The sequence below is a fragment of the Dipodomys spectabilis genome, unplaced genomic scaffold (genome assembly GCF_019054845.1).
Source record: "Dipodomys spectabilis isolate Male_0828 unplaced genomic scaffold, ASM1905484v1 ptg000197l, whole genome shotgun sequence".
Lineage (NCBI taxonomy): Eukaryota > Metazoa > Chordata > Mammalia > Rodentia > Heteromyidae > Dipodomys > Dipodomys spectabilis.
Window position 1 is genome coordinate 3,083,845 of NW_024870874.1, and position 17,881 is coordinate 3,101,725.

At 32.8% G+C, this 17,881-nt stretch overlaps 1 protein-coding gene across 3 annotated transcripts in view; it reads left to right on the forward strand.

Annotated features, from left to right (window-relative positions):
* Window positions 1-17,881, forward strand: part of Phf14 (PHD finger protein 14) — a 149,469-nt gene that overhangs the window by 94,056 nt on the left and 37,532 nt on the right. For all 3 annotated transcript variants that reach the window (XM_042695913.1, XM_042695914.1, XM_042695912.1), the window contains one exon: window positions 13,438-13,555. In XM_042695913.1, the coding sequence (XP_042551847.1) occupies window positions 13,438-13,555 (118 nt within the window). The remainder of the gene's footprint in view (window positions 1-13,437; window positions 13,556-17,881) is intronic.

The window sequence follows — 17,881 nt, forward strand, 5'->3', positions numbered from 1 at the left end:
CAAAGTGCCACTTCCAGCTTTTTTTTTCTTCTGTTTATGTGGTGCTGAGGAATCAAACCCAGGGCCTCAAGCATGCAAGGCAAGCGCTCTACCACTGAGCCACTTTCCCAGCCCACTTACATTCTATTTTTTAAGCTTCCTTATCTGAAGATTAGGTGGCTATAGGTCTGTGGGTTCATTTCTGGGTTTTCAGTTCTATTCCATTGGTCCTGAGGTCTGTTCTTGTGCCAGTACCAAGCTGTTTTGATTACTATGGCTTTGTAGTAGAATTTGAAATTTGATATTGATATTCCTCCAGCACTGTTCTTTCTGTTAATGATCGTTTTTTGCTATTCGGGGTCTTTTATTGTTCCATATGAATTTTTGGATTGCTTCTTCTATTTCCTTGAAGAATGAGGTTGGAATATTGATAGGTATCGCACTAAATTTGTAGATAGCCTTGGAAAGCATTGCCATTTTCACGATGTTGATCCTTCCAATCCAGGAGCATGGGAGGTTTTTCCACTTCCTAACTCCATACTGCTTTGCAGAGTGGTTGAAATTTACAGTCCCACTAGCAGTGTAGTAGCTTCCCTTTGTCCACATCTGACCAGTATCTGATATATATATATATATATATATATGTATATATATATATATATACATATATATATATATCATATAGTTGCATCTATCATATATATACATGCCATTCAAAGTGGGGTATGATTAAATCTCAATGCTGTTTTGATTTTCAATTTTTAATGTCCAGAGATGTTGAATATTTCTTCTATTATTCTATATTGCTTCTATTATTGATGTTTTGAAAAGAGATAATGAATTTTCAAGATATTCATATTTAGATAATGAAGATAGTGAGCTATCATTGAATATTTTGTTATTAATATGGTATTCTGAAAATCGTTTAAAAGGAAGATATTTGCTGATTTGATGATTTTGTTAGATATGTGGAATGCTAACCTGCATCATACTATGGCTATGACTTTCAAATCTTTATCAAGTCACTAAACCTTTAAGTAACCTTGAGTGTTTCATAAGTATGTTTGTTAGGTAATTTAGGTATTTGAATATTTAAAACTTCCTTTTCTATGTAAGTGCAGAATGGACACATAATCAGTACTTAGAGAAAACAGAAGCCTAAACATGATATATTACATAGTGAAGTGTGGTGTTTCTGGGGTAATCAGTTTTAGGGGAGTAAACATTTTAAATTGACCTATACATAGCAGTGAAGTATTTCTCTTTTCATTTATTTATCAGTAAAATTTATTTTTTGAAATTTCAAAATGCTTTTCTATTGCAGTATGTTGGCATTGCTAATTTATACAAGAGAAGGATTATTTATAGGCATTAATGATTATATTCTTTAGACAGACCCAAGGCTGTGGCCTCATTTCTACTGTGAGCTAGATGAATGACTTTGATCCAAGTTACCAGTAAAATTTTGTCATCTGTAAAATAAAGGAATTCTGCTTCCTTTTTTTTTTCTACAAACATTGTGACAGGGGAATTCTAAAGTAATCAACCTGCAATTCTGAAAATGATCTTGAGTCTATAATCTCCTTATTAATCCACTGCTAGAATTATCTACCTAGCATTATTACTAAGCAGGAGAGCACAGCTTTTGGTAGAAATAGAGGTGTAAGTTCTCTGCCTTTTGAGACAGTTCTTGTCACAAATTGAGTTTCTGTCTCCAAGTGAACCATGTGTTTTTCTGTAAAAATTTCCACCCTCAGAGTTATATGAAACAAGTATAATAAACTGCTATTAGAACCTAACTATATTCTCCCTCCCTTCCCACCCTTCTCCCCTTCCTCAATCCTCCCATCCCTCTCTCCGTGTCTCCTTTTCTTTCTGGCTTCCTTCATTACTTAACTTGAATATCCTATTTCATGTATTACTCCTGTAATGGAGTTTTGGATTATTTTGTTTTGTATTGAGTTGAATGTATGAAATATATAATATTAATGATACAAAAGTTGAGAGTGATATATTTGGTATCTAAGGTATAATGTATAAAAATCTCAAATATTTTTTAAACCTCAGATAATTGTTATTTAAAAAGTCTTTTGGGCATGAGAATATTTTTATATTCTACTCCAGACTCTTGTGTACAAGATGTATTACCTCATTCAGTTCTTACAATAGTCCTATGCTCCATTTTAGAGATGGGGTAACTGAGGTACAGAGACACTAATCACTTAATATGAAAGTAAATTGTACCAAGTGTATATTAAAATTGCATTTTGAAAATTCTTACATAATAAAATAGAATTTCTTCCCTTTTACAAACATTCAACTGAGAAATCTGCTGACCTTCCTATTAGTTAGCCAGGAATTTTTGAGGATTATTTTGTGGGAGTGCTTTCCATATATATCATTTCACCCTCACCCCACAACCTTGTAAAATAGATAGCTGATTTTGTCTTTGTATTTTGGCTAAGGAACCTGAGAATTATTTGCCTAATATCATGTATCTAGAAACAGGTAGAACCAGAGATTGATTCTAAGCTATCTTTACTATACATCCATATACTGATTATTAGGCATACTGCCTTGCCATACTACATTGCTTTAACATATTTGACTTTGATGGGGCATATGAGGTGGTTGCTTCTTTTCACAAGCAATTCCAGAAATACAAGATGCAAAATACTTTGTTATCTAGTGATGTATGCATCAGTGAAGACCTCTGAAAGTAGTTGATTCTTTTCTTTCCCTAAACCAATCTTTAAGTTGGTTTATATGTGCATATTGAGTAAATACAAAGCCAGAAATCATCTTTTTGTCCTAGTAGTATAGGATTCAACATAAGGCACATTGTTTATTTGGTATTAACAAAGATTTTAAGTATTAAATAAAATTTAGGTTGGAAGAATTTTAGCAATGGTTATTTAGTTTTCTCCCTGTTCATATTCAACTTGTATTTAAATTTTAAAGCAGATTTTCATGATCTCTAATTTACTCATATTCAAATGTATATCAAAGTCAAATAGAAATACACTTTTTCAGTTATGTTGTTAGTTTTCATTACATGTACATACAATTAAGTTCATTATGATATAGTTATAAATGATGTAATTGCTTCCTCTTGCATTATGTTTTTCTAGTAATACTTTGGCAGAAGACAAGTGCTTGGGAAACTATTAGGTTGAGAATATGTTCTGACCTCTTCACTTGCAGACTAAAGTGCTGAGAAAAATTAGCATGTACTCTACTATTCAATAAGAAAATTCAGCTCTGTCTATTACTCCTCATATGTTTGTAAATTCATCATTTCTCTGGAAGTTGTTTCACCTTATATTCTTTTTTTCTTCTTCATAATTTTGTTTTCAATTTCTTTGGAAGTTACTCAGTTTGGCACGACAGCTCTTCGTAGTGCTTTACTTTTCTCTATGCCACTTTTCACTTTCTTTTTCTCTGGAACTTAGAAGCATTAAACACATCGCTCCAATATTTAAATATTAAACTAGACACTTGATATGATGTGTGACTCCTTGGCAGACTCTTGTTATCTATGCAGACCTAAATATTTGAAAGAAAATGTACATATTAATTAATGTTTTTCACATTTAATAAAATGTTACCTTTAGTCACTAAGCCCCTGTAAGATTTCTCCTCTGAAAAGAAAGATACTAAAGTAGTAAATGGTGGTACCCAAATATTTTTAATAAAGTATTGTTAAAAGAAAAAAAGAGTGTAGGGACAAGGAATAAACCTCACTTGAATATATCCTCCTTGAGACTGTATTTGAGTATAACCAGCTCTGCATTATATTAGTTAGGTTTTTGTTTTTGTTTTGTTTTTGTTTTTGCACAATTGCATGCTGTTTACTCCGTATTGTTAAATTGCCACATTTGGAGGGAAAAAGCAAACATCAATTTATTGATCAATTTTATGTTTTCCTTTAGAAACATAAGCCTTTAATCTATTTATTTGTTTATTTTTTGTTTTAGTAAAATAGATTTATTTTGATGACCAAAACTAGTAAGATAGTAAGAAGAGGAGGCAACTCAATGTTTTAAAAGAGATAGTTCAGTTTTAACCAACAAGAGCCTAGGTAAGATCATGGCATTCAGATTTAGATTCTCTATGTCTTTGGACCAATCATGTTATTTTGAATCTACTGTGGTATTATTAGTATGTTTCTTAAGACACAGTGCAGAGCTGCTATGATCTTTAAATGTTAATGTTCTTTTCTTATCACTTTACTGTGTAGATACCCTTCATGAGACCCAACTCTGCCACAGCTCGTCCTCGGAGGCAATCCCGGAAACCACTTTTATAAGTGTGATTAAAAAAAAAAGTGGATAAGTGTACTCTCAATTGAGTACGTAAACTAAAGGAGAACAGCTATCTTGTCCTTCCCATAACCTTTTCACTACAGAAAGTTGCTTTTGCTTGTCAGGTTTGGATAGAATGTGATTGGTTTGTTACTTGGACTGACAAGGCAGTTCATTTGCTGGTATGGATTTTCTTTCTTTTTTCTTCTTTTAGTTTGGTTTCCTCCCCTACCCTTGTTTTTTATTTTATTTTTTTCATTTTTTTTGCACTAATCAGAAATATTATTTGATCTGTGCATTGCTGAAAAACATTGGATAAATGTCTTGTCAGAATTGTCCTGTTAAGTAAATGTCTTTCCCTCTTGCTTTTTTTGGCAAAATTATATACAGTGTTTGGACTCACTGAAGAGTTGTAGAAGCCTGTGGCACATATATGCACTATGCGCTTGCTGTTGTTGAACAATACCAGTAACAAACAAGGAAGACGATGCTTTCCGTTAGTGTGCAAATCTGTTTCACCTACCTTACTCTATATATTCATATATTTCTATAGTAAACCTTATTTCTACTTATAATTCTAGCAAAAGTGAAAGACTTGTCAAGTATGTGACATTTTATTTTGGACTTAACAGTGTGAAAGCACTTATATTAGCATGAAATTCTTACAACTTTAGATTTTAAGCTCATAAACATATATCTGTATTAATCTCTAGGTAATTTTAGTAATACCTCAGTTTAGTTGTTATTGTTTTATTTAATATGAACATTTTGTGTTCAGTATAATTATCTTTCAATCGTAATTATGAAGTTATGAAATAAGGAGGGAAATACAAAGCTTGACTATACAACCTGCCAGCTGAAAGATCTTCATCAACATCAGTATCTTTCCAGAAGTTTACACACTTAAAATCTTCAAGCTTTAATCAGCCAGTCTTAAGTCAACGACAGAAATATGTTGAATATTCCATCACTCAATCTTGAACTGATTTAGAAAAGACTCTGGTGAAATTGAAATGCAAATATACATGTAAATTGTCAACATTTCTCTTGGAATTTCCTGATTTGTAAATGTGATTTTGGGTCTTTTTCCAGGTATACTGGCAAACTGGAAATAGTTTAAAGTGTAGTTATAGAGTAGGCAATGTTACTGATAACCAAACACAAATGTAATAATAAAGTTGCTGTATACTAGTAACCTGTAGATATAGGGACTGTGTGGTTGGTTAAGATGTCTAATAAAGTCATACATGTCTGAAGTTGTTTCACAAACATTGGAGAAAATAATAATAATGACTAATTCTCATTAGCAAAAGTTGGTAGGCTCTTTTTAAGCATATAAAAGGATTATCTATCATTACTTAAGCTTAAGGAAAAGTTAGTATTTATTGTTATGCCTAAACTTCAGCTGATTTTAAGAAATATAACATTTTCTGAGTGAACTACATTAATGTATTAGGTCTTGACTCACTTGTAATATATGGTGAGGAGTTACTTTAGATTTTCCTCTTCCTTCCTTTTTTACTTCCAGGTCCTTTCCTTCCCTCCCTTTCTTTTCTTTTTCTTTCTTTCTTTCTTTTTTTTTTTTTTGAGGAGCCTTTGGGTTAGTATGGTTTTGTTGTTGCTGTCAACCAAAATCCTTTTCATCAAATTCTAATTAAAATACTCTTAGACAGAAAGCCTGGCAATGCTGTATCTTGAAATTTTCAGTGGTGGATATGCTCTTTCATGCTTGATCTTAGTCCTAGAAATCTATGCTACACATTGCAAACTTCACCTGCCTAATTTATAAGCTGATAGCTTCTGCAAAAGTATATCACTTCTGAAGGGAGAAAATTTCTCCTAATCTTCTAAACAGAGTAGCATTTCTACAATATAAAATTAACCCATCCATAATTGATCCATTGCTATTCACTTAGTGTGTATTTAAGCTAGTATTAATTACTTTTATTTCATAAATATAAGAGAAAATGTAGTGGCACATCAGGTGTCAAGTAGTTAGTTGGCACAGAATAGGGGAAGGAAGAAACAATCAGGAAATGTTACATCTTTGAAATGCCAAAATGGTGACATAATAGTAAATAGAAATGACCTCAGATTTTTATCATGTATCACTATCACAAGAAGCATTTGTTGAAACTCATGGCTGTCCTATTCCCTTCCTTTTCTACACTCATTTTTTTTTCTTTTTGTTAGTTGTGGGGCTTGAACTCAGGGCTTGGACACTTTCCTGAGCTCTTTTGCTCAAGGCTAGCACTCTTATCACTTTGAGCCACACCATCACTTCTACTTTTTTAGTGGTTAATTAGAGATAAGAGTCTCATGGAAGGTTTTCTCCTTTGGCTGGCTTTGAACTGTGATCCTCAGATCTCAGCCTCCTGAGTAGCTAGGGTTATAGGCATGAGCCAGCACCTGGCCACCCACTCTTTATTACACTTCATCTTCCTTTCTTCCTGTAGTTTCCTACTTCAGGTCTGGGATGAGGACTGAAAACCATTCTTTATAATTAATTCCCAGATGATGTTGATTTATATGACCAGGGTCACAACATCAAGAAACGTTTATATATAGTAATAAAAATTATTATGTTGTTCTCATCATTCATTAATAATGTCTCCTTAAAAGAGCCCTGAGATTTTCAGAATTTTTTTTAGATAGAAGGACTTGTGGTAGTTTCCTATATAACACTTCAAGTATAACTTCTTTATTTTTATTAGTTAAATGTTCATCTTTATATGATAACAGCATTGTTTCAGATACAGAAAACAATCAAGATACATAGCCTTTATCCAGATTTACCACTGCTGTTGTGTTATTTCAACATGGAAACAGAATTTAGTCTTAGCTTTTATTCACTTTAAGCTTAGAAATTATATTTTTGCATCATTTATGTGTCACTCATTCATGTTTCTTGTTTATTTGAATATGTTTACATTAAAAACAGATTGCTAAACAATAAGGACAATATTATTTACATTCATTATCCCACTTTCCTACTTTTATATCCAATTCTTTAATGAAATCTTTGTAAGTTCTAGGATTCAAACCCATGCTAAGCAAGAGCATACCACTGAGCTTGTATATCCCCTGTGAAATCACATTACTGTCTTCAAGCATTTGAAGTTACTTACTTGGTGAACCAAATTCACTGTTTTTTTTTAATTGGATTCACAATATGGAAATATTTTATGAAATTTTCAACAAAGTATGCTAAATGCAAATAGACTGCAGCAGAGTATAACACTTACATTATGTCCAATTGAATTTTCATTTTGTGAAACCACTCTTGACAGTTGAAACTGTTTCAAAAGATTTAACTTAGAGTTTCATGCATGTGATGGCAGAATTATTTCTTAACCTGTCTGAATCATCACTTTGTAAATGCACATAAAGGGTTGTGATTTGAGACAGGTATGCTTTGTAAATACTTCTTCACAAAAAATGTAAGCCTTAGTACTCACTGCAGGATTTTCTGTAGGCCTGCAGATAAGATTTACTGCTGTTCAGGTACATAAGATGTAATGAATTTTGGATGCTCATGCTGGGCTTCGTAAATAAAATGAGATTGACCCCTAGCCGTTATCTCATTTATCTGATTTACCTTGTAAAATCAGGACCTACACTATTGATTAGAGCTTAATTAGTTAATTATGAACAAGGAAATACCAAGTTATATGGAGCTTGAACACAGCAGGTTGTACTGCTGAAAAGTGTCCAAGGGCATGAGCAGATGGAGATCCGTTTCTAAAAGAACAAAGCAGGCAAGTTTCAGTATGGAAATGTTGAATCATTCTCTCATGCTGTGAAAAGATAGTTGACCTTATTGTACATTTTCTTCTGAGTTGCTTTGTTTCATGGCCTACTTTTCATCTCATTTTTAATCTTGTAACAGGGCTTCTACAGATGTAGATAACTGTATTGATTCTAAATGGATCTGGATTTTGATAATTTCCAAATATTTATTAAATTAATATATCTTCATGTGTAAAGAATTTTTCATCTGTTTTGCTGCTCATTTATTATTGCTTGTTGTAGAAATCAATAGTGGCATTAATGAGATATGTTCAGGTTTTCTACCTTAGTCTGGTATTTGTGGAACAAGGCAGTTTCTGATTATTTTGTATGGACAATGTGGTTTGCACTAAAACTGTAACTTATAAGGAATAAAATGTTGTGTTAATATTGACAGTATTATACTATTAACAGAATGCAGAATTTTGTGAAAGCTTGTATTATTTTAAAAGTGACTTAGATAATTGGCCATAATCCATATTTTATTCATCTATTAAGGTGTTCACTTGAAATATTGGCCACTGTTCAGTGAAATAACCTATCACTACTAGTTAATAGATTTGTGTGTTTGAGCTGCTACTGAGGTTTTTAAGTAATGGTAATTAATGTTCAGTACTTTAATATAAATGACAAAATTGTCAGAAAACTCAACCCACCAATTCTGTTAATATTTATTTTTTAGGTAAGCAAGTAAAATGCTGTATATTTTTAGAGTTAATTCTTTATTTAGCTTTGTGTAGACTTGGAGTGACTAAGTAAAATGACATAAAAAATAACCATGATTATTAACTTCAACTTTAAAAAAATGTATGCCCTTTTGAAATCTATGCTACAAATTCTTCATGTTCAGTTTATCATCTGGGTATAAATGATTTACATAGAAAGTCCATGAAACTGTTTCACTTTTAAAAAAGTATTTACTTACTTAGTAGTTACTTCCTTAATGAGTTTATCATTTGGGAATCAAAAGTTAAACAAACTCTGTAGAACACTGACTTTGCCTGTCTCTTAGGCTTAGGAAGAAATGTATCAATTGTTCTTTTTTTGCCTACTGGCAAATTGTCAGTAGTAAGTAAGCACCTGATAGATTGCTTGTTGTATGATCGTATCACATATGAAGATAAATCATTCTCTTCCTCTCCTTTACCTAGGGTGCTATAATTAATCATAATGCTAAGTAAGTATTTCAGATACATATCAAGCTATATGTATGTGGTCACTGCCTTTTATTAATTCAACGTGTAGAAGATCATGTAGAGCTGGTTCATTATTTGTATCTGTATCCAACATTAATCTAATATATAGGGAGTTGTGTTTTGTAAGAGTATAAACAGTCAGGTTTTGTTTAATTTTATAAATCAGATTCATTTGATCTCTATAGTGATAATATACACAATGTTTATTAGAAGCTTTAAAGAAACCGAAACCTCCAGTTTGCATCTTATTTTAAGAACTCAAGAAACTGTTTCTTTTTAGGTTAGTTTTTTATTCTCATTAGTATTTTTAAGGCACTATCTTTCTATTTCATAATGTACTATTGGCATATCATAATAACGTATTATAATAATTATATAGATATTTGTGCTGTTTAAATAAACTACATTACATTATATCACTATACTTTGTGGGCCAGTGAGTTCTTTTGTAAGCTTTAAAAAAAACACTTTATTTGCTATATATTTTGATATACATGTGTTACTGCATGTGCTGCAATTAAGGTAGTTTTTAAGTATAAATTAGATATAGAAATTATAGATAAAATTAATCAAAATTAACTCTATGACAGCCTTTAGATAGCAGATGGTTATAAGAATTCTGGTTCTTTAGTTTTTAAAGTGCTCTAGGTTGCAACATAGCCAGAAGACTAAGAAGAGTTGATAAACTACAGACTGTTATGTTCATGTTTGTATGAAGTAAATGATCCAGTATTTTGATCATCTCTACATGGCTCTTCAATTTCTAGGGTTCTCTTTGGTATCTCTTAATTTGCTGATGGTATGTTAATTCTTACAGTTTCTCTTAGAGTTCATTTGTCTTATTCAGGACATTGTTGTTAATAGCAAATAAAGCTATAGATTTTTGTCACCTTAATTTTCTAAGGTAGAAACAGTGAGATCTCTTTTATTTTATTAAAATTTATTATCTTTAAATACTTGTATAGGGAGTTCCCATTTAACAGAACAGTTTATGAATACTATGCACCTTGATCAATGTCATCCCTTTCAGCATTCTCATCCCACTTCAACTCACCCCTTCCCTTTAATTAATTTTGAAGTTTGATCTCTTACACATGGATATAATTTTAGAAACCCCTAAAATGATTTTATGTTTGTATATTTGCTTATCAGCACAGTTATTTGCCTTAGAAGACTAAGTTGTTTCCTTTCTTTTTTCTTTTTAATTTTCTCTATTAGATTTTGGCAAATGCTAAGAATATTAACTGCTCTTATACTTGCATTTTTACTTAGTTGGCAGATAAGCTAGAATGTTAAGAGAACTGCCCTATTATCATCAGTTCTCTTGATCATGAAAAAATATATTAGTGTTACACATGTCCCCTAAGACAATCTGAAAGGTAATGAAGTAATCAATGAGTAAGAATGTAAAGTCATTTTAAAATTGTATGTAATTCAGATTTTTTTCATTGTTGTTGGTGGTCGTGGGGCTTGAACTTGGATTCTGGGCACTGTCCCTGAACTCTTTTTCTCAAGACTAGTATTCTACCACTTTGAGCCACAGCACCATTTCCAGTTTTTTAGTGCTTAATTGGAGATAAGAGTCTTATGGACTTTCCTGCTCAGGCTAGCTTTGAACCATGATCCTCAGATCTCAGCCTACTGAGTAGCTAGGATTATAGGCATAAGTCAACAGCTCCAGGCTCAGATATTTTTTAAGCTAGGATATTAAACTTGTCATTTTCCCTTACTGATAGTTCTTCAGTTAAAAGTACATAGTTGAAACCAGCCACAGACTGAAACTGTTTCAGTGTAACAAACTTGTCCTTAATTTATAAGTTGGAAATTAGTAAACATCACTTTTCTGTACCTAGATGACGAATAATGAATTATGATTTACTTCTACATTGCCTGGGTTGTATACTAGAAATAATAATTTCTAAATTAGTATGCTATTTTAAAGTAAATATATAGATTAGTTTGTATTTGGTAGGAACTAGAAAAATATTAATATTGTTGCTCTCTTCATCAATCAATAGCTAGTATCATTGGCAGTCTGAATCGTAAAACTTTGCCTAAAAACCTGCAGTGAAGGAAAAAGTATAGTTGACAACCAAAATTGAATTCATGTGTTTAACACAGTAGAAATAATCATTTTCTTGTCCTTGTACTGTCTGTTTGCATAATCTTAATAGTTTTAGTGGTCTGATTTCTGAGTCAACAGTTATTGTTAGGACAATCAGACCTAAACAAATACAGGAAGTAATGGCTAGTAGTTTTGAAGCAAGTGGTGACTGTGTAGAATTCAAACCAAGCTGGGCATTGGTGGCTTATGCCTATAATCCTAGTTACTAAGGAGACTGATTTCTGAGGATCATGGTTCAAAGCCAGCTCAGGCAGAAAATGCTGTGAAACTCATATCTCCAGTAAACCACACAGAAAAAGCCAGAAGTGGTGCTGTGGCTTACATGGTAAAGAGGTAGCCTTGAGCAAAAGAAACACAGGGACAGAGCTCAGGCCCTGAGTTCAAGACCAAAAAAAAAAAAAAAAAAAAATTCAACCAAATAACAGATTAAATTTAAGCACTAAATATCCAACCTTAACAGAGATACGTAGGAACATCTGTACATCACATTGATGGCTCTCAGATGACCAAAAGAGATTGGGCTGTATTTAAATATAGCTCCTCAATGAAACAAATAATGTGTTCCTTGTGAAGTTTCTTATCAGAGATTTTTGAAATAATAGCTTCCATATTTGAAGGAAGTAAGTGTACCTTTGCTGTGTAGATAGATGAACCTTCTCATAAAGTCCAGAATGCTTATCTTATGAAGGTCTGTGTCCTCATGGTTTAATGGAATTGAAATATTAGCTATTAGTTGTTGGAAGAATTATAGAGAGAAAAACTATGACATGGCTGTGCCATAATTTTTGCCATAAATTTGTTATCTGAATCATATGGCTGTTGCTTAATTTTCTGCATCTCTTTATTATTTGGGAGGTTAGGCTTTTGTAGCATGGTAGAAATTTTTAGTAAGAATGTAGATTCCTAGTTTTCTTTATTGTGATGATTTTTAAAGTCTGTTGATAAATGTACGTTTTATAAAATTTATTGGTTTTTTTGACTTTAAAAAAGTTTTACATTAATAAATGAGTAATAAAGAATCTGATGGATTGTTTAAGAAAGCATGATTTTCCAATTTTTAAGAAAGCACAAAGAAAATGAGAAGATAATCCTTTCTATAAAGTTTATACATTTTTGTTATTTGTTGTTAATTTTTGGTCTTGTTATTCCAATTGATGCAAAATTCTTTTTACACAACACTGAAATAATACACATTTTTCTTCATTGTCAGCAGGATGAGATTGTCTGAAACGAAGAATAGGTATGATAGTTTTCTTAGATTTTGTACATTATAGGAGGCACGGCACTATCAAAATATTTCCTAGTAAGTTTTCAAATATGCTAGGAAATACATTGAAAAATGAAAAGTGCAGAAAGAATTTGACAGATAATATTGAGAGTAACTTTAAATTCTGAGTGTTTTTTTTTACCCCTTTGTAAACTTAAATGTTCTGCTATTTTTAAAAAATGCTTATTTAACATGGAAAGATTGTATTCATTTGCTGTTAGAATGCTATAAAAGTTAGAAAGTGCATTTACAATCTAACTGGAGGAGAGAATTAAGGCATAAATTATATGACATCAATTGCAGTTTAGAAATGTGTAAAGTTCCAAAACTTTTAAAATAATTACAATGTATTAGTTTGAATTACTAACCTTGAATTATTTATATGTTATATTAGTAAATGTTTTCAAACTGTCTAAAGGACAAACAATTCTTTCATTTTAAAATTGAAATAGTTATGGTTCTTAGTTTTGAGCAAATGTTTTATATATATATATATATATATATATATATATATATATATATATATACATCTATTCATATGCCCTTATTTCTAATATCAAAATATTCTGAATGAAGCTTGTTTTGCCAACTTATTATGGTTTCATTATTTCCCCTAAACATTTATTTCAGATTTAGTTTGTCTTTATCATAAATATTAATTTAATAATCATGAGCAAAGGGTAGAAGTAACAGTTGAAATGTAAATATACAGTAGTATTTTGCCTTTGAAATATTTTACAATTATTTAGATATTCTATAAATCTGTTTATCTTGCAGGTGTGATGAATGCAGACTTTGTTATCATTTTGGCTGTTTGGATCCTCCCTTGAAAAAGTCCCCTAAACAAACAGGCTATGGATGGATATGTCAGGAATGTGATTCTTCATCTTCCAAGGTAAGGCAAAAAATTCTGTAAGATGTCTAACAAAAAGAATATCAGGAAGGTGGAACTTGAGAAGTGTGTATGTGTGTATGTGGGGGGGGGGGGGGTGAGGTCAAGAGGAGAAGGGTTAGGTGAATGAAGAGAGGAAGGGTGCGAGAATACAATCCTAATAGCCAATATTTAAAAATGAAAATGGAGCCCAGGAACTTGAAGGGAAGGGTGGGATTGGGAAAGCTGGGGAGACTAACGTAATGGGTGACATCGATCAAGATGCACTGTTCTTAAATTGACATGCTGAATTAAAGCTCTTTGTACAGCTGCTTAGAGACAATGCAATGTTTTAAAAAGACAAGCCAGACCCAAAGAAACATAAGTCCCATGGTTTCCCTTATTTGCAATAACTAGTATATGTCTGAGACAAACAGAAACGGTCAGATAAATTGATGTTAGGTGAAATGAACCCCAAGATAAGGACTCATGGTTTTTCTTTTTTGCTATTGTTTCTAACATTTATAAGATGATTTCTTTGTTGCTTTGTATGTCCCTCCCCCACATATAACCCCTGTTTTCACTGTATTTGATGTTGATATAATTTGTGGAAGGGAAGGGAAAAAACAAATTGTTTAAATAGGGATACAGGTGGACCCACTGCAGCAATGAGATGTACAAAACTTTATGTCAAAAAACAAACTTTACAACTTTGGTGTGTGGGGGGGAAGGGGGGGAGACAGGAAGGGATGGGAAGGGGAAACAAAGGAGGAAGCAACAATGCTTGATAAGAAATGTGCTCATTACCTTGCTCATGTAACCCCTCTGTACGGTATTTTCATAATAAAAAACAAAACAAAACAAAACCCCTCCACATTATCCCACAAATAAACAAAAAATAAAAAGAAAAGCCAGAAAAAAACCTCAAAAAGTCTTTAAAAAAAAGGATTTGTTCTATTCACTGTCACTTTTTCCCTGTCATAGCCTTAGCTTCATAACTTTAAAAACAACTGGAATATGAATGATAATTGTTTTAAATATATATTCTAATGGTGATGTTGTTGCCCTTAAATTAAGGGAAAAAAAGCCCTCAAACTCTGGTAAATGGTATACATTTCCACATTGGAATTTTAGCTGTTTTGTGTAGCCTTTGTATTATTGTAAAATATTCAATAGTGTCCTAATAGACATAAGTCACTCTCTGATAATGGATGACATGGATTCTGGCAGAAAATTGTGTTGTCAGTCATGAGAAATTATCTTAGCTAGCAGACTAACAAGTGAAATTTAATTTTACTTTATAGATGATTTATCTTAAAATATAGAGACTATATTGTGGATATTCCTATAAAGTCTTTTTAAAGAGAAAAAGGAGTTATCATGTGATAAATCTATAGAGTTTGGAAGAGTTGTTTAATTGGTAGAGCACTAGCCACAAAAGCATACTGTACTGAGTTTAAGTTCTAGTCTTGTACCTTTAAAAAAAGAAAAAAGAAAAGCCTGGGCACTGGTGGCTCATGCCTGTAATCCTAGTTACTCAGGAAGCTGGAATGTGAGGATCACGGTTCAAAGCCAGCCCTGGCAGGAAAGTCCATGAGCCTCTTATCTCCAAATAACCACTAGAAAACTGGAAGTGGTGCTGTGATTCAAGTGGTAGAGTGCTCACCTTGAGCTGAAGAGCTGAGGGACAGTGCCCAGGCCCAGAATTCAAGCCCCATGACCAACAAAAAAGAAAAGAAAAGAAAAATATTAACTTTTAAATCAACCATTGTGAAAACCTCTAGTTTTGTGAAAAAATAGTTAATTCTTTGCTGTTGGGTCTTCGTCGGTCTTTGGACTGACGGGTCGGAGGAAAGGTAAGTGCGAAGTGCGGGCTGCTCACCCTGTTCCCCAGCCTCCCTTAGCCCCCTGTTCCCCAGCCTCCCTTAGCCCGGGAGACAATCAGACGCAGCTGGGAGTCAAACCAAGCAGGAACTCGTTTATTAACGCGGAGCATCCCCTTTTTAAAGCAAAAGACTGCATGGGAGGGGAGGAAATGGAGCCAACCAATCACTGTAAAGGCCATACCTTATCACGCACCCAAGCTTCCATGAGTTGTTTACACATTGAACCTAAACAAATCCGGCTCTGCTCACTCAACTTCCTCTCAGAGCCATCTTTGCTACCTGTGTTCCCCACAGATTTCCCCACACTTTACTTTTTGACCAGAAATATTGAGTACATTTGAATGAAGACATTGTGATCATCAATGAAATTGTACTTCTTTAAAAAAGACAATGGAGGCCAGGCGTGGTCACACAGTATTGTAACCCCAGCTGTTCCAGATGCAGAATTAGGAGGATTATGAGGTCAAGGATAGCCCAGGCAAAGTTTGTGAGACTGTATCTCAAAAACAAAAACTAACTAAAAAGGGCTAGGGGTATAGCTCAAGTTCAAGTGGGAGAGCATGGGTTCAGGCTCCTAAGCCCCTCCCCCCCAATCAGTGAAAATTATGTTTATAGTAGTATATACACAAAGCTTGCTTACTTTCTTCAGTGCCAACTTCTTGTTATTAGAGGAATTAAGCTTAATATAAAATTCCCTTTAGATCATGTCATTGAAATATACTTTATTGTTCATTAAAATGATTTGTTCTTGTTTACCATAGAGGCCCTCTACAAGTTTATTTTCTTAATTTTTTGGCTACATATGTAATGCTGTGTGTATTCTACCTATATGTGATTTTGATTGTTAACAATTGCTAACTTTTTTAATTTGTTGATTGACTAATTTTCTGATAATCTCTGTAATTAATAAGTTATTTGTGGTAAAGAAAGCTGAAATTATGTAAATGTCCAATTCATCAGATTTTTACTTTTTTGTTGTATTTCATAGGTTATAGCAGTTATTATCACTATTTTAATGGTGGAATCGTTCCTGACTTGACTTATACTTTTTTGTTCTTATTCTTGGAATCATTTATGTTCTTCCAAGAAATTTGTTTTCCTAACAGAGAATAGCATTTGGAAACCAAGGTCTGCTGAGCTGTTTGATACTAGAATGATGTTCCTTTTTTGTTGGTTGTTTTGGTGTTTGTGGGGCTTGAACTCAGGGCTCGGTTGCTGTCCCTGAGTTCTTTTACTCCAGGCTTCCTCTCTTCCACTTTGAGCTACAGCTCCACTACCAGTTTTTGAGTGGTTAATAGAAGAGTCACACGGGGACATTTGTGACTGGGTTGAACCTTGATCCTCAGATTTCAGCTTCCTGAGTAACTAGGATTACAGGCATGAGCCACTGGTGGCTGGCCTGAATGATGTTTCTTAGTAGATGAAGACAAGGACTAGACGTATGCAGGTAGATTCATATGCATACATGTTTATGTTTATACTTGCCCTTTTAGATATTGGAGAAAGATTTATTTTCTCCCCTTTTATCTTTGTAACTCCTCTGACAGAAGACTGGCTCTAGTTTCCATGAACATCTATTCTTAGATGTTTACTCACCTCATCTAGAAACAGTTTCTTGTTATATGCTACCTGTTCATCATATAGACACCTGTTTGAAATGTTCAGAAAGTGTATAGAGGGAGAATGAGGGTGGGCATTTATATATTTTACATGGTCCATTGGTGATTTTATGCGTTATCATGCATAGCCATATTTTACCTATAAAAATTTATAAATTTATAATTTTATAAAATTTACAAACATTTATTAACATTTGAAAACTAAAAATTAACTTTCAAAAAATTTAAAAACAAATATATAACAATGCACATACCCTAAGTCAAGTCAACATCATGACATTTTAGCATTAAATATAAGGTATAAAGTAAACTTAGTATTGTATTATTTGTTTAAAGAGAGAACACTTCATTATTTAGTTTTTTTCTCGGACAAATTTCACATAGATCTCAATAACTTGTGTCCACTGAAGCACCCCAAATGAAGATAACTTATCTTGACATGTTTTAAGTGAAAACATACAAATATTTCTTTAAAAAGTGCTTTGTTTACCTCATTTATATTCACAGGCACCAGTGGGGACTTAAACATAAATCACCTGCTTTATGGAGACCATGCCAGTTACTGCTGTTCAATCTTTTCACCCATGTTTAAGCTATTTGATGGGAAGCCACATAATGTATATGACAGGTCATTATCTGAGTAGTACAAGATGAGTTGTCTTAACTTGAAGATTTCCCTTTGGTTTGTTCTTATTTGCCCTTTCTAGTATACTGCACATTTTGAGCAGTAATAAATTGTGGATTCACATGAATAGAAATTCCATGTAACTCTTATGTAAGATGTTCTTGAATTACCAAAGTATGAGGCAAGTGATATTTCTCTGTAGTCATTTGTATTAGAAATC